General features: G+C 41.2%; 1 protein-coding gene across 3 annotated transcripts in view; it reads right to left on the bottom strand.

The window, feature by feature from the left end:
• Positions 1–1,472: 1,472 nt before the first annotated feature.
• The window catches only part of c26h12orf43 (chromosome 26 C12orf43 homolog), a 41,238-nt gene continuing 18,077 nt past the window's right edge, over positions 1,473–24,633 (bottom strand). Inside the window, exons 5-7 of one of the 3 annotated variants that reach the window (XM_059655104.1) lie at positions 24,356–24,446; positions 20,915–20,966; positions 1,473–3,312 (exon numbers count right to left, since the gene is read on the bottom strand). In XM_059655104.1, the coding sequence (XP_059511087.1) occupies positions 3,181–3,312; positions 20,915–20,966; positions 24,356–24,446 (275 nt within the window). In that variant the 3' untranslated portion in view covers positions 1,473–3,180. Of the gene's footprint in view, positions 3,313–5,097; positions 12,213–20,914; positions 20,967–24,355; positions 24,447–24,633 lie in introns of those variants that run through there. The other 2 variants (XM_048556504.1, XM_048556502.2) reach the window with 2 other exon arrangements.

Below are 24,633 nucleotides of genomic sequence, written 5' to 3'. Positions count from 1 at the left end.
GTGCTTAGAGTTTAACGTTGTGGGGAACAGAGAAGAAAGATAAGCTATACTCTGAAACCCAAAGTTTCACTAATCCATTCAAGAAGAAACGGTAGGTCTGACTTGGTCACTATATAAAAAATTAAGCAGTCAGTGCTGGAGACTTATTTTTAACTAACTTCACTAATGTTATCATTTTTAATATAAACCACCATGACACGCTACCTGACTGGAATAAACATATGTTTCAAATGTGCAGCCTTCCCTATGTAATTACAATCACTAAAGTACAGTTAACTCAAATCATGCAGAGGTATTTATAGGTAAACAAGTTGTTCTAATTTTTCTTTACCTTCAGTCAGATTCTTAGCAGCAATGGGTAAGATAACTCCATTTCCCACTGGTTCCCTATTAATTGCATCATAACACTACAACTTCACCAAAACAAATCAATTGTTCATGTTTTCAGATTTCTGAAGAAGGGTCTCAATCCGAAACATCAAACCTTCCTGCTCCTCTGCCGCTGCTTGGCGTGCTGTGTTCATCCAGCTTCCATCCGTGTTATCTCACTTGTCCATGTTTGTTTATTTTTAACTAGGTGTTATGAATATTTATTGCAAAGGTATGTCCACTTTCAATACATTCTTAACAACAACGTTCTTGCAAGTGGTTAGGTGATTCCGATTATGGAGTATGTGAGAATTAGCATGAAGTTAGTCACATTTGCTGAACCACAATTTGTAGTAAGATCAGGTCTGTACTCAGGAAGTGAACATTAACAGACTTTATTAAAAATAACATTGGAAACTATAGAGAGTAGAAAAGGACATGTCTGACACCTGACACACTTGATGCTGGGTTCCATCTTGTTCTGTCTGACACCATCATGAATATTGTTACAACATTGGGTAGTCCCTTATAGTGTTCCGCAATACTACAAGTTGTGCTTGTCCCATGATCTCTCACTTTAAATGGAACAAAGATAAAACAAACTCAGGGTTTATTTTGCAGGGAAGATGCAAAGGAGAGCTAGATTTCCTCATAGGTAAAGACACTTGCCCGTATGGTACAGTCCAGGAGGACACCAAGTTTGCTGTCATACACAGCGAAGGCTGTGCAAGTACATGACAATTAAACTCATTTCACGGGTGGGGGGACAAATCAAGCACAGTCCGTGTTGGCTATCCTCTTGGAAAGTGTAAATGTTAGTTGAGCACAGGACAGATATGTCTGAACTGCCTCAATGCACCCTTCCCTCCCATAATGAAGAACTTGTCTTTTTGTCACTGATCATTTTTGTCGTCTCAATATTGAAGAAAAACGTCAGTTCCACATTGCAGGATAACAAAGTGTGGGACTGAATGAACACAGCAGGCCAAGCAGCATCTTAGGAGCACAAAAGCTGACGTTTCGGGCCTGAAGGATCTAGGCCCAAAACGTCAGCTTTTGTGCTCCTAAGATGCTGCTTGGTCTGCTGTGCTCATCCAGTCCCACACTTTGTTATCTCGGATTCTCCAGCATCTGCAGTTCCCATTATCTCTGAGTTCCACATTGCAACTGATTTTCAGAGAGGGGAGAAAAACTGCAAGCACAGTTTTTAAAAAACTTGCTGAGCTAGGAATAATTATTCTTGCCCCTTATAAAGTGCATATAATCGAGCACTAAGTATTACTGATAAGTAATACCAGATTGGATTGTTACTGCAACTCTCTTCTCCTTAAATGTATATTTTATTTATTCAAGCTGGAGGGTGGATTAGAGGTTAATAATCCAGGAAGACTTTTAGGGGGAAAAAAGGAGCACATGCATTTTGGTGTTTCTACTCCAAGAGGCAAGGGTGAATTGCAGCTGCCAGCACTTCAGTAATTACACTGTGTAATTAGCTCCTGATAGAAGCAGCACAGCAGCTTGCCCTAATTGAGTTGAGGAGATGATGTGCAAAGGGAGAACTTCCAGGCTGAATGAAGGATAGTAAGGATTTTTTTTCAAACAAAAACTGCTGTTGGAAATCTGAACTCAAACCAAATCACACTGCAAGTACAAGGTACTCAGTCACTATTTCAAATCAGGTTCTAGGCTATTGATTCTGATTTTATTGTTCTCTTAAATGTTTAGATCCCCCATTGTGTTTTCTTTCTGTGTGAGGGAATTAACATACAGGTTCACACATTGATGGAGAACTGGAAGAATTTAATATGATACTTAGAACAGGCAATGGCTTGTCATTGTTCATTTTTGTCATGATTGGTAAGTCTCAATATGCAGAAGCACCTGAAACTGTTTTAGCAGAGGCTGTAAACCATCTAAAGCAGGTCAAGGATTAAAGGCAATTAATCTGTCCATTACCTCAGGATTCCCATGAAACCCAAACCAAAGGGATTTTTTAAATGAATTGAATTAGTTCAGACAGTTTCAAAATATTTCCCTGAGGAAATCTGTGCTGAACATAAAAGCAAGGAAGGAGGGATCGTTTCAAGGTATGCCGTCAGAGCAATGTGTCTTATATAATACACATGTGACCTTGAAGTGTTCAGCTTTCCCTGATACAAAACAAATGAAAATTCTGCATTACTCTCTGTTATGTTAATATACATATACTGTCAACCAAAGCAAGGAATTCTGGATAGCATTGAAACAAACTACAAGAGGATTCACAGATCCTGATACCCCTACTAAAATGCTATTAACATTATGGAAATAGGTGCTATTAATTAGAAGAACAAGGGTCGCAAAAATCAAGCAAACGGAAACACATCAGATTCTGTCTGCCAGGCTCTTAGTTAAGTTAAACCCCAAGTATGTTGATTTGCAGATTGCCAGAAGCCTCAGATAAAGGAATGTTTGATCACTGCATCCCTCAGGCACCTCTATTTTTGAAGTTTGTCAGACAATAACACCCAACATTTAAATGTAAGAAAGGTGTGCGATTCTGCAGCTCTTTTCATAAATCTGCACAGTCCCAAGTTTTCAAGCAATTAAATACTTATGAACAATATTCACCATTGCAATGTAGGAAATGTGTACACATTAAGATCCCAGAAAAAAAAACAAGAATACACCCAAATAATCTGCTTTTTTTGTTCTGAAGGTCTGGACCTGAAACATCAACTTTCCTGCTCCTCTGATACTGCTTGGCCTGCTGTGTTCATCCAGCTTCACACCATGTTATCTCTGCTTTTTTGTTCTTGCTGGCTGTGGGAGTTAAACAACCAGTTCTGATGAAGGTACACACAACCTGAAATATTGCTCTGTTTTTCTCTCCTCAAATGCTGCCAGACCTGCTGAGTTTCTCCAGCACTTTCTCTTTTTGTTCGTTTCAGATTTCCAGCAGTTCTACAAAAACATGATACACTATTGCCATTAAACTGCACAACGACATACAATGTCTGCAATCAGAAACCTTGAATTCAAGCAGTGCTGTTTGACATGATATAGTTTTTCTTTCTCTCCCTGCTTCTGATTATTTCTTCACAGAAAGCCTGAAAATATGATGTAACATTAACAGTACTCTAGCAGATTCGGGGTTATATTAGAAGTCATACAATGTTTTCACAGCCTACCTAACACCATCTGACCCAGACAGGTGGGATGAAATAGGGCCAGAAGGAGCAGATACCACAGTGCATGCAGCCAAATGGGTCAGGAAAAGACAAAGACACTGAAAAAAACTTGAAAAACAGCATTATCTACTGTAATTTATACATTAACGCTCAATTCCTTAAATGCACTAAGTGGGACAGTAGTAAGTGGTTAAGAGTTACAAGTGTTATGTGTGTTAAGAATGTAGTTACACTAACATGGTTGTAGTGATGTGGAGTGGTTTTTGTGCAACTTCCTGTAACCCTGCAACCATTTAAGGACTTTACTTTCCTCTAACTTTAAACTGCTGTGCAGCCCATACCTCACTCAAACTGGCAACAATCCAAAATCTTTGCAAATTCCTTCTCACCCCTTTTCCTCCCTCAACACTCAAAAAGCTTATCTCTTTGACAAGACCTTTAGTCATTTATTCAAACATGTCTGTTTTAGTCTGCCGTCAATTTTTTAGATGTATGCTCCTATTAAACATCCTGGGATGTTTTCCAATGCTAACAGTGTTTGGATGTGCTAACTATTGTTTCTGAATGCTGAAAAAGTGGCAAAATAATTCCAGCGCAGTCCTGGCCAGCATCTTGTTCTTGGTTTCATCCAAACCTCTGTCAGCCATGTAATTCAGAGCAAACCTGTCCATCCATCACTCCTGTGCTTGCTAATTTACTTTACTTGCCAGTAAACAACGCCTTGCCTTTAACATTCTCATCCTGGTCTTCAAATCCCTCCACAACCAAGCCTTTCTCTACTTCTGTGATCTCCTTCAACCCCACAAGCCTTGGAGGGATCTGCATTCCCACAGTACTGACTTCTTCAGCTGCCCTGTCTTTAATCATTCGCAAATGGCAGCTGTGCTTTCAGCTCCGCAGGCACTAAACTCAGGAAATCTATCCAGAAACTGCGCTGATTCTTGCCCTCACTTTGCTCCTTTAAGATGCTCCTTAAAACCCACTTTATTAACCAAGATTTTGGTTATCTACTCTAATATATCACATCACTATTTTGCTTTATAATGTTTTTGTGAAACAGGAATATTTTATTGTGTCAAAGATGCTCTATAATAAGTTGTTCGAGTTCTTATTTAAAAAACAACTTTGGCAGTGTGAATAGGTCACTTGGATAAACATGGGAATTGTCTTGATGTTATCGGAATGGACGCATTCTGCGGATCCCTTAAATTGCTGGCTGGGTTCAAAGCTCTTCTATGTTCAGAACTATGTGCTATTGAACAGAATTCCATTTGTAGTCAGCAGCGTAAAATAGATGTTATTAGATTCACTTCAAGACAAAATGTACTTGCTGCCTTGTAAAGTTCAATATTAATACTGTTTTACCATTAATGGGAAGGAATTACAAATGCGTAACACTAACTTTGATCAAACAATACCAAAGCTTTTAATATTTTACATACCTCAATATTTTTTGAAATTATAATCAAGAAAGCAGACCAAGGCAAAAGTTTAATATTTGCATATAATTAAGATACATCAAGAAGAACTTCTTTACACAAAGTTGAAAATGACTGAAATAACTTTCTTGGATAATGGAGGTAATAATGCATGGAGAATTCAAATTAAATTGAATGCTAAGGATCAGGGGTGCTAAAAGGCTCAGCTCTGATGCAGCAGATGGTATTTTTGTTTAATTTATTCTTTCACGCATAACTGCCCTCCCACTGTTTACACAGTACAAGAATAGCCTGGCTAATCACTTTAACACGGAAATACATAAAAACAAATTGTAGATACCCACTCCCTTCCATGCAAATACAGATGTAATGCCTGCAATTTCAACTCCTCCTTTCCCAAAGCCGAGGCCCCCAAACCATCTTCAGGTGAAACAGCAATTATTTGTAATGTTTTCAACCTAGTACTTTTATTGGCACTGAGGAACTTAATTCCAGATTGGTTGCTCAATCTGATGATCAGCTCTGTTCAGTTCACATGCACAGCCTTTTGCCCCCTCTTCCCCACGGTGGCTCAGTGGTTAGCTCTTCTATCTCACAGCGCCAGGGACCCGGGTTTGATTCTAGCCTCAGACAACTGCCTCTGTGGAGTATGCACATTCTCCCCGTGTTTATGTGGGTTTCCTCCATGTGAATCAAAAGTGAAGAATTTGAATGTTAACATTATGTTTGAAGAAAGAGTTAGAACTGAAGTTTAATAGAACATAGAACAGTACAGCACAGAACAGGCCCTTCAGCCCACAATGTTGTGCCGACCATTGATCCTCATGTATGCAATCTTGTTAAATATTTCAATAGAATTTGGCCAATTGATTTGTATCCAGAACACAATGCCTCACACTTGCCTTTTAAAATAAAAAAAAATTGGGGCCTAGGCTACCTTCTTAATAGATTTTGATGGCATTTGATCTGGTCCATAATACTCACTACACACACACACAGAAACCAGTCACTCTGTCACTACTACCTCGAACAGTGACTAGGGTTTAAATCCCAGGTTCCTAAATGACAAACACCCTACATAATACTTTAATTTCAGTTCAGAACTTTGCACTATATAGCTGTGTGTTCCTGAAAAGGAAGAGAAAGTAGGTTTTACCGTTTCCAAAGACCATTTGACCATATAGCAGAAGTAGACTATGTGGCCAACTGAACTTGCTCTGCATTTAGAGCTGATCTGATAATCCTCAACCCTTCTTTACCCCATCACCGTTAATTCCCTCACCAATTAAAAATCTTTCCCAGCCTTGAATATACTTAACGACCTTTGATAGGCTTTTGCAGTAAACTATTCCTCAGGTTGATCATCCTGAGAGGAAAAAATCCTCATTCCTCCCTTAAGCAGACCACTCCTTACACGGAGATTATGCCCTCTGGTCCTAGACTCTCCAACAAGAGGAAACAACTTCTCCACATCACAACAATGTTTCAATGAGTACAAGTCCAATCTCTTCCTGTAAGAAAATTCTTCCCTACTTGGAATTAACCTAATGCCAATATATCATTCGTTGGATAAGGGGGCCAGGTATTTGAAGTCTGATCTGATTAGTGCCTTGAATAGTTTCATAAAAACTTCCACATTTTTATATTCCATTCCCTTTGAAATAAAGGTCAATATTCCATTTGCCCTTCCTATTACCCAGTGAACATGGATGCTTGCTTTGTATGATCCATGCACAAAGATTCAAATATCCCTCTGTGCTGCAACTTTCTGCAATCCTTCCCCCATTTAAATAATACAGAACTATTCAAGTTCATACATGTTATGGAAAACTAAATTGTTTGACTGGAATTACACACAAGAATATCAGTACCATTTTAATAAAGCTGCTCACCCAAGTGAATATAGGGTCAGTAGTTTCATCAAAATACCAGACAAAGGAACTTAAATTCCAAGTATTTCAGCTTATATAAAAATTGCGCGCATTGGCAATACAATTTATGTTAAGTCTGCTGTTACGCAAATCAACTGAGACACAGTTGTTCAAAAAGAACGATGTTGATGATTGATGCCTTAATTCTGTTTTGCACTAGTAAAGAAAAGATTAGGTCAATGCAGAGAATGATCATTTAATTAGATATACCTAAAGGCCCAGTCAATCTGGGCAACTGGTGACTTCTGGTAACTCATTTTTAATAATTTAATGTCCCATAAAAATAGGGAAGTAAAAGCATTTAGGTGTTGTGTGTGTAATGTAACAGACAAATTGTACCAGGGATGTTATTTTATCCAATACAGTAGTAAGAATTTAAAAGAACAGGAGTAGGTTATTTAGACACTTGAACTTATTCCATCGTTCAACAAGATCATGAGGAATCTACAACTTACCCAGCTTTGTCCTAAATCCCTTAATATGTTTTGTCAACAATAGGAAATCAATATTAGTTTTAAAATTAATAACTGAACCAGCATTTAGATAGCACAGTGGCAAATGTTTCCCTTCTGGTAGCTTACCAGCATGGATTTTCTTTGGGTTCCAAAACTTCACTTGTGTGGCTCAGTACATTTACAGCACAGAAACAGGCCATTTGATTAGAATGGTTTATTGCCGTGTTGATATTTCAGACAAGCCTCCTCTATTCTACTTCACATAACTTTAACAGAACATCTGATAAGTTTTATGATATAAATGTAGCTAAGCAAACTGTACAAAGTGGGATGATCTATGACTTACCATTTTGTGTTGACTCATAAGTCATTGAGTCATAAAGTCAAAGTTTTACAGCATGGAGAGAAGCCCTTCAGCCTAATGTGTCCATACCAATCACTGAGCATCATTCTTACTGTGGTCACATCTTCCAGCACTTGGCCCATAATGTTATATGCTATGACACTCCAAGTGGCCATTCTTCACAAATGTTGTGATGGTCGCTGCCTCTACACCCTTTCAGGCAGGGAGTTTCCAATAACTATCACTCTCTGGGTGAAAACATTCTTCCACGAATCCCCTCTAAATAACCAGCCCTTTACCCAAATCTGTGCATCCTGGTTATTGCTCCCTCTGCTATGGGAAAATATTTCTCTCTTATCTACTGTGTCTATGTGCCACTCATAATTTTGTCCACCACAATCAGATTTCCCCCTTGGCCTTCTGTGCATTAAGGAAAACCACCATAGTCTATCTAGCCTTTCTCCATAGTTGAAATGCTGCAGCTCAGGCAACGCCCTGGTGAATCTCCTCTGCAACCTCTATAATGCAATCACATCCTTCTTATAGCGTAGAGGTCAGAACTGCACACAGTTTTCCAGCTGTGGCATAACTAATGTTTCATACAACTCCCTACTCTTGCATTAAATACCTCAATTAATAAAGGCAAGTATCCCATATGCCTTCCGAATCACCTTATGCACCTGTCCAGTGGATGTGCACATCTAGATCCCTCTAATTCTGTTTACTTCCTAGGGACCTACCATTAAATGTGTATACCCCAACTTGATAGTCCTCCTAAAAGGCATGACCTCAGACTTCTCAGCATTAAATTCCACTGCCACTATTCTGCCTATCTAACCAGCCCGACCAAACTTTTTACATTCATGTCCAATTCATTAATGCACACAACAGACAGTAAAGGACCCATCAGCAAACCCAGTCGTACCAACTGGACACAGACTTCCAGTTAGGAAAACAACCTTCAGCCATCATCATCTGCCTTTCAAATGGAAGCAAATTTTGGATCCAATGTGCCAAATTGCCCTGAATCCCCTGGGTTCTTACATTCTAGATCACTCTTCTGTATGAAACCATGTCAAAAGCCTTACCAAAATCCATGTAGACTACATCCACTACACTGCCTTCACCCACAAATCTAGCTACTTCTTTGAAAAGCTCAATCAAACATTGTCAGACAGGATCTCCCCTGGCAAAGTCAATCTATCATTGATTAACCCTTGACTTTTCACCTGAAAATTAATCTGATCCTCAGCATTTTTTCCAATAGTTTCCCTAGAGTGATATTAGATTCTCTGATGTATAGTTCCCTAGTTTATCCCTACCACACTTACTGAAAAATAAGACCACAAGATATGGGAGCAAAATTAGGCTATTCAGCCCATTGAACCTGCTCCATTATTCGACCTTGGCTAACGTTTCTCAACCCTTGATCTCCTTATTAATTAAGAACCTATCTATCTCTGTCTTAAAGACACTCTGACTTGGCTTCCATAGCCTTCTGCATAGATTCACCACTCTCTTACAGAAGAAATTCCTTGTCTCAGATCTAAAGTGTCGACCCTTCACTCTTAAGCTGTACCCTTGGGCTCTAGTCTCTCCTAATCATTGGAAATGTCTTCTCCACATCCACTCTATCTAGGCCTCTTAGTAGTCTGTAAAATTTCAATAAGAATCCCCCTCATCATTCTAAATTTCATCAAGTACAGACCCAGAGTCTTCAAATGCTCCTCACATAACAAGCCCTTCATTCCCACAATCATTCTTGTGAATCTCTTCTGGGCTCTTCCAAGACCAGAACATCTTTGCTTAGATATGGGGCACAAAGCTGCTCAAAATATTCCAAATGAGGTCTGAGCAGAGCCCTATACCGCCTCAGTAATACAGCCTGCTCTTGTATTCTAGTCCTCTTGAAATGAATGCCAACATTGCACCTGTTGGTACCACATTACCTGTTCTTCAATCCTCTGACACATTTCCTGTGTCCAGATAGGGTTCAAAAATTAATGTCAGGGCCTCTACAATCTTCTCCCTTGACTCTCGCAGCAGCCTGGGATAAGATTGTTGGCTTGCCCGCTGAGCTGGCTGGTTTCATTACCATGCTAGGTAATATCATCAGTGTGGCCTCTGATGAAGCAATGTTGTTCTACTCCGCTTGGAATTTATATGACCTGTTCTGTTCTGTTAGTATGGGTTGTGTCATTTCTGGTTCTGTTCTGCATGGGTTTCTCTTTGGGATCTAATTCCACATGTTTGTTGATGGCATTATGGGTCAAAAACCAGGTCCCTAGGAATTCCTGTGCATGTCTGTGGTTGGCTTGAACCAAGATGGTCACACTGTCCCAGTTAAATTGACTGCCTTCACTACCTGAGTGCACTGAGATGAGGGAACATTTGTCGAGTCGTCTTGCTGCTAGCTGGTGTTCATGTATCCTCCTGATGGCTAGTTTCCTTCCAGTCTGGCCTATGTAATGTTTGTTGCAGTCATTGCAAGGTATTCTGTAAACTACATGTGATGAGTATGGGGTCTTTGGTCCTTGTGAGTGCTTGTCATAGTGTGGCAGTGGGTTTGTGTGCTACCATGATCCCTAATGGTTGTAGGAATCTCATTGTCAGTTTTGATATGTTCTTGATAAAGTGGAGTGTAGCCAGTGTCTTGGGGTGTACTGTCTCCTCTTGGCATTGTCTATCGGGTAGGCACTTGCGGATGAAGTTGTTGGGATATTTGTTGTTAGCAAATACCTTGTATATGTGCTCTTCTTTGATCTGGCATATTGAATACTGTCCTTACACAGCTTTGTTTGCGGGCACTGTGATTGCTGTGGAAATTGAGGAGTTGGTTAGTGTGGGTTGCGAGGGGTTTAGAACTCCCTGTTGGTCATTTGTTCTACCCTGACATCTAGGAACGGAAGTGGATTGTTGTCTTCCTCTTTTCTTGTAAACTTGAACCCAGTGAAAACGTTGATGATGAGATGATGTGTTTCTTATGTCTGGAATACATCTGAATTGGCCCCAGGGACTTAACCAATTTTAAGGCTGCTGAAAACATTAACACCTTCTCCCTCTAACAGAAATGATAAATTACCAAGTTATCCTGTGATACTGAGAAATTATTTTAAGAAAAAATGATCAGCTGAGGTTTGGCTCCCAATTGCTATCACTTTGTCCTGATGATAAGGCAGATGTGGATGTTCAAATATGATTCTCAACCTTAATTGTTTAATTTTTTTTAATAGAAAACCTGACCACTAGGAGTTGTTTCCATATGAATTTGGACCATTTGGAAAAAGTACCAGAAGAGTCATCACACAAGAAAAAAAAAAACCAGTGTGCTAAAAATGGCAAAGAATGACATTACTACAGGCATAGATTTGCCTTGGCTTGTAAATCAGAAGAGTTTGATAAATGAGCTGAATCTTATTTTTGCAGTTTTGGATATCATCTGAACTCCTTGATGGATTACTATCAAGATATTGCCCTTACACTAACACATTCCAAAAGGAACTCAAAAACAGGTACAAACAAACCAAAAAAGTTAGATAATGAGATACGAATGAAAATAGTCAATTTTGTTTAAAAAAAACCAAATTTAGTACAGCATTTTAGTTATAGGGTTCAAAAATATTTTTATATATAAATTGGAATTAAAAACAGAACATTTGTTCTATCTCAAAGATGAACTGAAATGGTTGCAACTCAAATCCCAAACATAAATCAAACGAAAACAAATGCAAAAACCAATGAATTAAGGAATTATCAATTTTTTGAGAAGATAAACTGGTGATACCTGGAACAACGAATTTTACAGTGTGAATTCCCTCCAGTGACAGCTGATTATGCACAGTTCAGCTGAATTAGCCTAGCAGCTCTCCATTCAAAGACAAAGACATTCTCCCAAAGGTAGGACAGCAGCAAGCAAGAAATCATTACTTCCTCACCTCTTTTGAAAGTCATGTTATTTCAAACTAACTGCCAAAACAAAAGTATACAAAATGAGAGGAACAAAGGAGCATGCAAACTGTCACTCGAAATAAACTGTTCTTTGAAAGATACGAGCCCGCAGAACTGTACTGCCCTGTTACGACCCATCTGTTATGGGAACTTTTTTCCTCTTTGTTTGAGAAAAGTGTGGTTTAACACTTTCAAGTTCACAACTGGCACTTTTGTGGTTCACTTTTTTCTTTTTGCTCCTTTCAAGCTCAGCCTGTTCAGTTTGTTCCTGTCCTTTCACCAAGACTTTGCACATCTGCTTTGATTTTCCTTTTACATTTACATTAGACATTTGTTCAACTCCTTTCTGATCGCTGCCTGTGACTAAGTTATCTTCATTTTCCATAAGTAGCTTTCTCTTTTTCTTCTTTTTCCTCTTCTTTCCTTTGTCTTCATTCTCAATGAGGTTTTCAGCCTGTTTTATCTCCGACTGTACGCTGAAGAGGGAACTTTGTTGGAGTATGTCACTACTTGTGACTGCTGCTTCCTTCAACCGGTCCCATTCACTGTCTGAATCACTGTAATATTTAATACAAATAGTTTAGGGCTTGTGGCATGCATCAGTTACAACAGACCCCATAAAACTGTGCGATCATTTGATGCATTTAGAACAATCCCAAAGTCTAATGATGCGTACTCAGTCCAGTAAAGGATCTGATGGAGTTCTTAAGATTTGTAGCTCGGGTTGTGGATGAAGTTGAGGCTTGCTCACAGACGTTTCATCACCCTGTTAGGTAACATCGTCCGTGCATCTCTGGTGAAGTGCTGGTGTTCTGTCCCACTCGTTATTTATATGCCTGATTTGCTGGGGTGGTTGGCATCACTTCCGGTTCTGTTTTTCGGTGGTGTTTGTACATCAGGTCCAGTTCAATGTGTTTGTTGATGGAGCTCCGGTTGGAACGCCGGGCATCCAGGAATTCCCCAGCATGTCTCTGTTTGGCTTGTACTGTTATGGATGTGTTGAATTCTTCTTTGTCTGTGTGCACTGAGCCACTGAGAATTGGTTGTCTCTCTTCGTGGCTAGTTGGTGTTCGTGTATCCTTATCGTCAGTTTTCTTCTAGTTTGGCTTAGTACACAGAATGAAGTATAACTACAGAGACACCAAAAAATTACTTCCTGGCAGCTGTGGTAGTTGGTTATTGTTCTCCTCTTTTGTGAATTTTGTGTCAGTGGATTTCTTCTAGACTTGTGTGTTTGACAATCACAAAGGTGTCACCTACATAGCGGACCTAGAACTTGGGTTGTATGGTGGGGGGTGCTGTCCGTTAAAAACTTTGCATCAGCTTCTGCAATTCTCACTGGTCTCAATACACACAAAGGAGGACACAAATGCGACTGGGACAACACATCCATAATAGCATGAGCCGAACAGAGACATGCCAAGGGAATTCCTGAAGGCCTGGCATTCTAACCGGAACTCCATCAACATACACTCTGAACTAGACCCAATATACAAACCATTGAGAAACAGAACTGGAAGTAATACCAATCACCCCAGCAAACAGAGGCATATAAATAACAAACAGGACAGAATACCGACGCTTCACCGGAGGCGCACTGATTATGTTCCCTAGCAGGGTGACAAAACGTCTGCATCCAAACACACCAGCCAAATGAACATGTCTAGCCAACCAGATAGAGTTTTGAGGTGCGAGGGGGTATCTAATGTCTTTGTCATAACTTATCACTCAACCAGGATGTTTTCTTCATCTCCCTCACAAAAGCTCTGTATTTCTTTTATGCTAATCTTCAATTGTATATTTCTACTCAAAGAATAATCAAATGAATTGCAATTTTGGGGCAGGTAATGGAAGTAGATTTTTTTTTAAACTTTGTACAGTTTTATTAGTCATAAGCAGGAGTTCCACAGATATAGGGAAGATACCCATGAGTGGCAATAGACACTAGCCTCTGTGGTGATGTGCCTTAAAATTTAAACAACTACGAATGCCAAATCACAAGCAATTCAAACAATTGCCTCAGTAAAACAGATGCCATAACTGCTTGAAAAATACCAATTTAAGCAAGTAACAGCAACTACCTGCCCCTGATCAGAGGAGGCCTTGATAATAGAATCTTCTGTGCAAGTCCTAAGGTTTCAGACTCACAAGCTTGCATCACAGACACCTGACTGATGTTTCAACGTTGCTATATGTTTGTATATTGTACAGCTTTGAACAATTGATACAATCAAAAGCAAAAATTAGCTCACATCAAGTAATTCCGACTAAGCTCTGTCCAAAGCCTTTTTAATGGCGGAAGTCAGCTATGGATAAATAAAACCATTTTAGCCTTGGGAGTATACATGCCCGAGTTAGAAGGTGATGAGATTAATGCACAGTATGGTCCAGTCACGTCAGTGCATAACCCAGGCTGACACTTCACTATACAGGGAATAATACAGGTTTTTTTCAGCTGCTGTCTTTCAGATTGGGGCATTACACCATGGCCCCACTTGCACTCTCAAGAGCTGCGAGGGGGCTTCTAATGCCTTTGTCATAAATTATCACTCAACCAACATGACCAAACAGACTATTCCAAGTCATTTATATCATTGCGGTGAGTGGGAATATACACAGTTACATTGACCTTGCTCGGAACTTTCCTGCATTACCACAGTGAATATGCTTCAAAGTACTTAGAGTCATTGAGTCATAGAGTTATACAGCATGGAAACAGACCCTTTGGTCCAATTCATCCATACTGACCAGATATCCTGTAGAAATCTAGTCCCATTTGCAAGCATTTGGCTCATATCTCTCTAAACATTTCCTATTCATATACCCATCCAGATGCCTACCAAATGTAATCGTACCATCCTCCACCACTTCCTCTGGTAGCTCATTTCATACACGCACCACCCTCTGCACGAAAAAGTCACCCGTCAGGTCCCTACGTATCTTTCCCATCTCATCTTAAAACTAGGAAAACTAGTTCTCCCCTACCCCGGGGGAAAAGGCCGTCTCTGTTTACCCTATCCATGTCCCTCATGATTTTATAAGCCTCTATAAAGTCAGCCCCCAGTGATCCAGGGAAAATAGGCCCAGTCTCTCCCTATCGCTCAAACCCTCCAACCCCGGCAACATCTTTGTTAATCTTACCTGAATCCTTTCTAGCTTCTCAACATCCTCCTTGTTGCAACGAGACCAGAATTGCACACAATATTCCGAAAGTGACCATACCAGTGTCCTGTACAGCCACAACATGACCTCCCAACTGCTATACCCACTGGACTGACCAATAAAGGCAAGAATACCAAACACCTCCTTCACTATCCTATCTACCTGCGACTCCACTTTCAAGCAACTATGAACCTGCACTCCAAGGTCTCTTTATTCAGCAACACTTCCCAGGACCTTACCATTAAGTGTGTAAGTCCTGCCCTGATTTGCCTTTCCAAAATGCAGCACTTCACATTTATCTAAATTAAACTCCATCTGCCACTCCTCGGCCCATCTGATCAAGATCCTGTTGTACACTGAGGTAACATTCTTCACTGTCCACTACACTTCCAATTTTGGTATCATTTGCAAACTTACTAAGCATACCTCCTATGTTCACATCCAAATCATTTTATATAAATGACAAGAAGCAGTGGACACAGCAACGATCCTTGTGATACACTGCTGGTCACAGGCCCCTTCATTAGTTATGAAATACTTTGAGACATTCATAGGTCACAAGATGTCTCGCAATGTTAGATGCTGAATGGGGAATAAACCCCTGGTTAGCCATGTGATGTGATTTTCCATCCATCAGATGGAAAGAAAATTGGAGCATTTACTGACATTATTCATAGCTATAGATTATATCTTGCATTTTAAAAAAGCACTTTGTCCCTGTTCTGGTGAGAATGCACTGGGGACTTAGCCTTCTTGTTCTATTGTTGTGGAGATCATTCAAGGTAGGTTGGAAGCAGTTTCCTTGTTATATTACAGCATTTCCCAACAATTTCTTTGTGAAGTTCTACAATACAACATGGATTCTTGCTCTGGGGCCAACATCAAGAACATTTCCACATGTGGTAACAAGATGATGATATGCTCCTGTGCCTTCTCTCAGTGTACCACTGATTTAAATAATTACATGGGGTAGGGGGGCAGTTCCACATGAACTGGGTGAAAGAAAGCTATAGGGCAATAGCTTCTTCCTATTTTATGTCAGATCCCTTGGTTTTCCTTAAGAAATTGGGATAGCAATTTCTGTCTTGTTTTACTAGAGAGTATAGGTGGAAGAAAGGATGCAGCATGGAACTATAATGTGGATCATATTCTGTGTTAGGCAGACCTCATTGAAGACCAAAGTAGGAACTCCAAAGAAAGCTGCAGGTGACAAAAAGGCTTGAGCTAGTGTTGGGGTAGACCATAATTGCTGTCACTTTCACAACCAGCAACATAATGTGAAAGCTATATGTCAGCACTGATAATCCAGTTCCTCAACAAGTGTCCTGACTCTTTAGCATTAAGGAGGCTCATTTGGAAGCTGTAACAGTTTCATGAGTGATTCTTCAAACTGTTTTAAACATTTGCTTTTCAGGCAGAGGGAGAATGGTGTTTCTGAAAAACCTTAGCTACTAAATTCATCTATTTAAATTTCTACACATACTGCAAAACAAACCTGGATGTGTACTACCTGAGGAACATCTTTAGATTGTGTAACAGACGATGTGGGAATAAGCAAGAATCTTGAGGACTAAGCAAGAATCCATAGAAAAAGGACAAGAGGGAAAGGACGCCCAATCAGATGGTCTTTCCTTTTTCACTTTACTCACATACACTTTAAATACAGAACAATCTGTGTGGGCTGTACTGAGAGTCAAAGCAGGTGACTTTCTAAACCAACAAGGCTGAGACCTCTCAGATGTTATTACATAGCTCCCTCTAGCAGCTCCTTTCAAACTGCAGCTCTACTGATTTGTCAAAATTGTCTAAAATTTGTCAGAAATTAAGCACAAGCGCCCAAATTGTAACTGCGTCTAAGATATTGTATTGAGGTTGTAGATTTACTTGCCGAGCTGGTGTGTTTGATTGCAGACGTTTCGTCACCCTGCTAGGTAATATCATCGGCGCGTCCCAAGTGAAGCGTTGGTGTTCTGTCCTGCTTATTATTTGCATGCCTCAGTTTGCTGGCGTGGTTGGAATTACTTTCGGTTCTGTTTATCAGTGGTGTTTGCATATCAGGTCCAGTTCAAAGGATTTGTTGCGGAGTTCTGGTTGGAATACCAGGCCTCCGGGAACTCCCAAGCATGTCTGTTTGGCTTGTGCTATTATGGATGTGTTGTCCCAGTCGAATGTGTGTCCTTCTTGGTCCGTGTGTATTGAGACCAGTGAGAATTGGTCACACTTTTTGGTGGCTAGTTGGTGTTTGTATATTCTTGTTGTTAGTTTTCTTCCAGTTTGGCCTGTGTAATGTTTCTCACAGTCCTTGCATGGTATTTTGTATGTTACGTTAGTTTTACTGGTTGTGGGTATGGGATCCTTCACGTTCATCAGTAGCTGTCACAGGGTGGTTGTTGGTTTGTGGGCTACCCTGATACCAAGAGGTCTGAGTAGTTTTGTGGTTATCTCTGATATACAGTAGGATGAATAGTGTCTCTGTCCATGTTGTGTCTTCTTGTTGTGATCTGTCGCGGAGGTAACGGAGGATTGTGCTTTTTGGGTTTCCATTTTTTTTTAAAGACTCTGCATAAATGCTCCTGTTCTGCTTTGCACAATCCCAGGTTGCTGCAGGGTGTTGTGTCCATTTGAATAATGCCCTGATGCATCTCCATTTATGGGAGTTGGGGCAGTTGCCGGTGTAATTAAGTATCTGGTCCATATGTTGTGTCTTTCTGTATACATTAGTCTGCAGTTCCCAGCTGTTTTTAACATTCTACCATTAAATCTAGGAAGGATAGTCAGTTATTGTTCTCTTCCTCTTTTGTGGATTTTATTCTGGTAAGAATTTTGGTTACGTGTCGGTGGGTTTCTTCTAGTCTTGTGTGTTTGATAATCATGAAGATGTCACCTACACAGCAGACCCAGAGTTTGGGTTGTATACTGGGGAGTGCTGTCCGTTCAAAACTTTGCATTGCCACTGCTGCAATTCTCACTGGTCTCGATACACACGGACAAAGAAGGACACAAATTCAATTGGGACCACACATCCATAATAGCACAAGCCAAACAGAGACTTGCCAGGGAAATCCTGAAGTCTTGGCATTCCAACCAGAACCCCATCAACAAACACACTGAACTGGATCCAATACACAAACCATTGAAAAACAGATCTGGAAATGATGCCAACCATCCCAGCAAACCGAGGCATATAAATAACAAGCAGGACAGAACCAGAGGTGCACTGACAACGTTACCTAGCAGGGTGACTGAACATCTGCAATGAAACACACCGGCTCGGCAAGCAAGTCTACAACCTCACCCACAACCCGAGCTACAAACCTTCTCAAAAACATTGAAGATACTTTATTATTTACACATTCTTCAAAGAACTAGCAGAACAAGAATTTGCTTTACTGACTGATGTGCCAACAATAAACTATCCAAGAATAAGGGGTGGTGGGACTGGGATTCACGAGGTGGGTGGTTACTGAATGGTAGAGAGAGGACAGGAATCAAACCAAGACTTGAGACAGGCACCTCAAATATTGGACAGTCCCTTAAAATCGGAAATGAGTGGTTACCCTGACTTGGAAACCTAAAGCTGTTCGGTTGACTTCTTTAAACCTAAATTCTACGAGGCAAATTTTTACCTCAGACTTAGTTCAGCTCAGCAGGGCGATATGCTGAGAAAGCAGCAATAAGTTGATGTTAGACTTCCGCTGATACAGCTGAACGTCTGATGTCTCCCGAGTGGTCTTCATGGAACAGTCAGGGCAGCAGATTAGTCAGCGGACAAGGGTCCAACATGGATGATCGCATTCACAACTTCAACAGTTATACAGGCCAACTATTCCAAGACCTGTCTCACCTGACAAAACAGCTGTGCTCTGAAAGTGAACAGTGTTTCCAAATAAACCTATTGGATCTGGTGTTGTGTGACTTCTGACTTTGTCCACCCTAGTCTAACACCGGCACCTCCACATCATGTTCTCAGGAGGTTGAGGGTTGCCTAGATTTTCCAACGACCCGTGACTTCATAGTTCAGGTCAGTAGCCAACTTGCAGTTGGTGAGGCTCATGGTCAACCAGGAGGTAGACTTGATAGTCCTGGATGTTTTAGTTATTAATATTTTCTAATCAACACCGTTAAGAGGCGTTGTCTCACCTCTGGAGGAGGTGGGACTCAAACCTAGGCCTCTGACCCAAAGGTAGGAACACTACGACTGCTCCACAAGTGTCCTGCAATCTGTCATACACAGCCTTTTTTATTTGCCATGCAATGAAAACCAAAGACTTGACAAATTAGTCACTTATTATACAACCAGTTTATGTTATCAGTGAAAAATGTTAGGGAACATAACTTATATTTGATAGTGTACTTGTGATGCTGTAACTGAATACTAAGCAGAAATCTCAACAGAGACACCGGATTCCCAGCTGAATTTCACTGCCAAAATCCACACTGAAACTTAATATTTTTCTGATTCCAAATGCCAGAGACCCAATAGCTACCTCATTTTCAGGATTAATTAAAAAAGCAGAAAACTAAAGCTGCTGAGCTGCAAGTAAAGCAAAACTGTTCAAGGTGGAAAACCCAGACATTAAATTACAACCAATGATGCTCACAACTCAAACAGAAAATGCTGGAACTCATTAGGGAAATCAGCACCACATAGAGGAAGATGTTATTATTTTGAACAACTGTCCTTGAGAATTAAACATTCAGGTGAACAAGTTTAACAACAATGGCTGCATTTCAGAATAACATTCAAGCTGTAAATTGCTTTGGACATATTTATACTTTTTCTGTCCACATAAATATTCACAGCACTATAATGTTGAGTTTGTTTTCAAGGTGATCTGCAGCAGCCACTTTAAGGGCTGTTGGTTAGTTCACCGTATTCACTAAAAATGTAGGCTGTTTGGCATATGGGAAATTTTGGTTGGCCACTAGAAGAAGTTTTATGGCAATTTATTCCTTCAAAGATATCTGATAGCTAAAACACAAAATGATAAACATTTTGGAAAGTGTATGTGGTATGCCAAGAATGACCCAAATAATGTTTGCTAATATATGGAGTATAACTTCTCTACTTTTTCTCATACACCATACCCTTGCCTTTTAATGGATGGTGATTGTAGCAGTTCATTGTTTAACCTTTGGAAACAAATGATAATCTTTACAATATTTATGTTAATTATTTTTCAGAAATGAGAGATTCTGCCAATGTACAGATTCAGGAAAACTTTTCAAGTTATACTCATTTCTGGAGATGCACAAGCCCTTTTTGATATGTTTTAAAGTTTCTTCAATTCAAATTTTGCCTATTAAGAAACTGAGAAGTGTACACAGTTTAAACTATTAAATAATTTGCTGTGAAATGGGAAAAATACAAAGGGACATGACAGACAACTTTTTCATGCAGAGGGCGGTGCGTGTATGAAATGAGCTACCACAGGAAGTGGTGGAGGATGGTACGACTACAACATGTAAAAGGCATCTGGATGGGTATATGAATAGGAAATGTTTAGAGAAAGAGATGAGTCAAATGCTGGCAAATGGGACTAGACTTATAGAACATAGAAAAGTACAGCACAGTACAGGCCCTTCAGCCCACGATGTTATGCCGTGGAATAATCCTAATCCAAAACTAAAATAACCTAACCTACATTCCCCTCAATTCACTGCTGTCCATGTGCATGCCCAGCAGTCGCTTAAATGTCACTAATGACTCCGCTTTCACGACTACCACTGGTAAACTATTCCATGCGCTCACAACTTTCTGGGTGAAGAACCTCCCTCTGACGTCTCCTCTATACCTTCCTCCTAACACTTTAAAATTATGACCCCTCGTGGCAATCAATTCTGCCCTGGGGAAATGTCTCTGGCTCTCGATTTTATCCATGCCTCTCATTACCTTGTACACTTCGATCAGGTCACCTCTCTTCCTCCTTCTCTCCAGAGAGAAAAGTCCGAGCTCAGTCAACCTCTCCTCGTAAGACAAGCCCTCCAGTCCAGGCAGCATCCTGGTAAACCTCCTTTGCACCCTCTCCAAAGCCTCCACATCTTTCCTATGATAGGGCGACCAGAACTGGACACAATATTCCAAGTGTGGTCTCACCAGGGTTTTGTAGAGCTGCAGCATAACCTCGTAGCTCCTAAACTTGATCCCCCTGTTAATGAAAGCCAAAACACCATATAATAAAGTGTGAAGATGGATGAACACAGCAGGCCAAGCAGTATCTCAGGAGCACAAAAGCTGATGTTTTGGGCCTAGACCCTTCATCAGAGAGGGGGATGGAGTGAGGGTTCTGGAATAAATAGGGAGGGGGGGGGGGGGGGGGGGGGAGGCGGACCGAAGATGGAGAGAAAAGAAGATAGGTAGGGAGAGGATAGGTCAGTCCAGGGAAGATGGACAGGTCAAGGAGGTGGGAGGAGGTTAGTAGGTAGGAAATGGAGGTGCAGCCTGGGGTGGGAGGAAGGGATGGGTGAGAGGAAGAACAGGTTAGGGAGGCAGAGACAGGTTGGACTCGTTTTGGGATGTAGTGGGGGGAGGGGAAGAGCTGGGCTGGTTGTGTGGTGCAGTGGGGAGAGCGGACGAACTGGGCTGGTTTTGGGATACGGTGGGGGAAGGGGAGATTTTGAAGCTGGTGGAGTCCACATTGATACCATTGGGCTGCAGGGTTCCCAAGCAGAATATATGAGTTGCTGTTCCTGCAACCTTTGGGTGGCATCATTGTGGCACTGCAGGAGGCCCATGATGGACATGTCATCTAAAGAATGGGAGGGGGAGTGGAAATGGTTCGGGACTGGGAGGTGCAGTTGTTTATTGCGAACCGAGCGGAGGTGTTCTGCAAAGCGGTCCCCAAGCCTCCGCTTGGTTTCCCCAATGTAGAGGGAGCCACACTGAGTACAATGGATACAGTATACCACATTGGCAGATGTGCAGGTGAACCTCTGCTTAATATGGAAAGTCATCTTGGGGCTTGGGATAGGGGTGAGGGAGGTGGTGTGGGGGCAAGTGTAGCACTTCCTGCGGTTGCAGGGCTATTTTATCACTCACCAAAACACCATATGCTTTCTTAACAGCCTTATCCACCTGGATGGCAACTTTAAGGGAGCTATGCACTTGAACACCAAGATCCCGCTGTTCCTCCACAGTGCCGAGAATCCTGCCTTTAATCCTATATTCGGCATTTAAGTTCGACCTTCCAACATGCATCACTTTGCATTTATCCAGGTTGAATTCCATCTGCCATTTCTCAGCCCAGCTCTGCATTCTGTCAATGTCTTGCTGACGCCTGCAATAGCCCTCGATACTATCAACGGCACCTCCAACCTTTGCGTCATCAGCAAACATACTAACCCACCCCTCAACCTCCTCATCCAAGTTCTTCGGCCTCTGCTCTTTGTAGTTTTTAAGAGCCCTGTGGGACACCACTCAGCACTGACCTCCAGGCAGAATACTTACCATCTACAACCACTCTCTGCCTCCTGTCAGCCAACCAATTCTGAATCCAGACAGCCAAATCACCCTGTATCCCATATCTCCTGACTTTATGAATGAGCCTGCTGTAAGGAACCTTATCAAATTCCTTGCTGAAGTCCATGTACACCACATCCACTGCTCGACCCTCATCAACCTGTCTCGTGACTTCCTCAAAGAACTCAATAAGACTTGTAAGGCATGACCTGCCCCTCTTAAAGCCGTGCTGACTCCCTTTAATCACGCTATGCTTTTCCAAATAGTCATAAATCCTAACCATCAGAATTCTTTCCAAAACCATGCTGACCACAGACGTAAGACTGACTGGTCTGTAATTTCCAGGGATTTCCCTATTCCCTTTCTGGAAAACAGGAACAACTTTTGCCTCCCTCCAAGCTTCCGGTATGACTCCCGTGGAGAGTGAGGAAGCAAAGATCTTCGCCAGCGACTTAGCAACCTCCTTTCTCGCTTCCCGGAGCAATCTAGGATAAATCTGGTCTGGCCCTGGGGACTTTTCAATCTTAATGTTTGCCAAAATTTCCAGCACATCAACTTCCTCAATCTCGATCTGTTCAAGCCTGTTTTCCTGCTCCTCAAAGTTCTCATTCACAACAAGGTCGCTTTCCTTAGTGAAAACCGAAGCAAAAAACTCATTTAGGGCTTCCCCTATCTGCTCAGACTCCACGCACAAGTTCCCTATGCTATCCCTGATTGGCCCTACCTTCTCCCCCATCATTCTCTTATCTGGTCAGTATGGATGAGTTGGACCGAAGGGTCTGTTTCCATGATGTATCTCTCTATGACTCAATGACTCTAAGTATTATGAAGCCATTTTCAATTACGTTTTGGTGAAGATCTGTTGCTCGGGTTGTGGCTGCAGCTGTTGGTTGATTAAACAAGGCTACTAACCAGTGGACGTTTCAACACTCTCAGGAAGTGGTGATGCAGGCACAGTTACAACGTTTAAAAGACACTTAGATAAGCACAACAAGAGGAAAGATTTGGAGGGAGACGGGCCAGGAGCAGGCAGATTGGACTAGTTTAGTTTGGGATTATATTCAGCACGGACTGGTTTGAATAAAAGGGTATTTTTCCATGTTATAAGTCTCTATGACTCTATTGAGCTCGCATTTTCAGTGATTGAAAAGCCGCTCTTAGCCATATTAATAAGCTCATATTAGGTTACCAGTCTTCAATAAATCAGAGAATACAAAGAAAATAAAAATGAGATGTTATGTTCAACTATGCCACTTCCCTTCCTGACACACCGTCTGATTACTGAACCACTCTCTTGGTCACAGCTTCCTTCTCTAAAGCACTTGATGTAAGCAAAGGCTTGAGTAAGAAGCTGCAAAAGGAAGGAAGCAAACGAGGGAGCGTAAGAGGCCGAGTGCAGGCTCAAGGAGGGTAGTGATGAAGGTGAGGGTGCTGTCAGAGAACAAAGGAGTGTGTGTGCAGGGAAGACAAAGGCAGGAAGACTGGGGAGGGAAATGATCAGGAGAGAGGTGGTGAGATGGGAGGGAGAAAAGAGGCCAACAATAGGGATGGGACGAGAGGCTGTATAGAAAACAAATATGGGCGTCAAGAAGTGAGAAGGCTGCATTGTGAAAAACACTGGTCTAGAGCTCGTCAGTGAGATTCAAAGTTGTGTACGGTTCTGGAACCAACACAAGACCCAATGTAATTCACTGAAACTGCCTACCTGTTCGGAGTTGAAATGAGAAAAGGGTCTGGAAAAACCTCTCTAAGTTAGTTCCCAAGGAGTCTTAGAATCCCTACAGTGTAGGAGCAGGCCATTTGGCCCATGACTTCCTGATTCCCTTCTCACCTCCCCCCCACCAACAGCATCCCACCCAGTATCACAACCCTACCCTATTCCTGTAACCCTGTATTTTCCATGACTAATCCACCTAGCTGGCACATCCTGGGCACTATGTGCAATTGAGCATGGCCAAACCACCTAATTTGCTTATCTTTGGACCATGGGAGTTTTCTTTTTGCAATTTTAACAAGAAATGAATATGGTCCAGAAATTTACGACAAAGATAGCAGATCTACTGAAGAATCAGACATTACCTTGAACTAGATGGAAGTCTCCGTTTAACTGGACGCAAGGATTCTACTTTCCCACAATCCCCTGGAACAGATGTGGAGAATAAACGAAAGCCTGCAAAATAAAAACAAATCCTAGACTGAGGCCCTTTAAAGCTTAAAAAAATGCAACATAGATCAGATAGATGAAGGTCTTTTTCAGCTGACTTTAACATTCTTGCGCAAATTAATTTTCAGCAGATATAACTTAATCAGCATAAATTGGCTAATTTAATTCAGAGGTATGGGATGGATTGTAAGGG

This window comes from Stegostoma tigrinum, chromosome 26, assembly GCF_030684315.1.
Source record: "Stegostoma tigrinum isolate sSteTig4 chromosome 26, sSteTig4.hap1, whole genome shotgun sequence".
Classification (NCBI taxonomy): Eukaryota; Metazoa; Chordata; class Chondrichthyes; order Orectolobiformes; family Stegostomatidae; genus Stegostoma; species Stegostoma tigrinum.
This window is presented reverse-complemented; position numbering and strand designations above follow the sequence as displayed.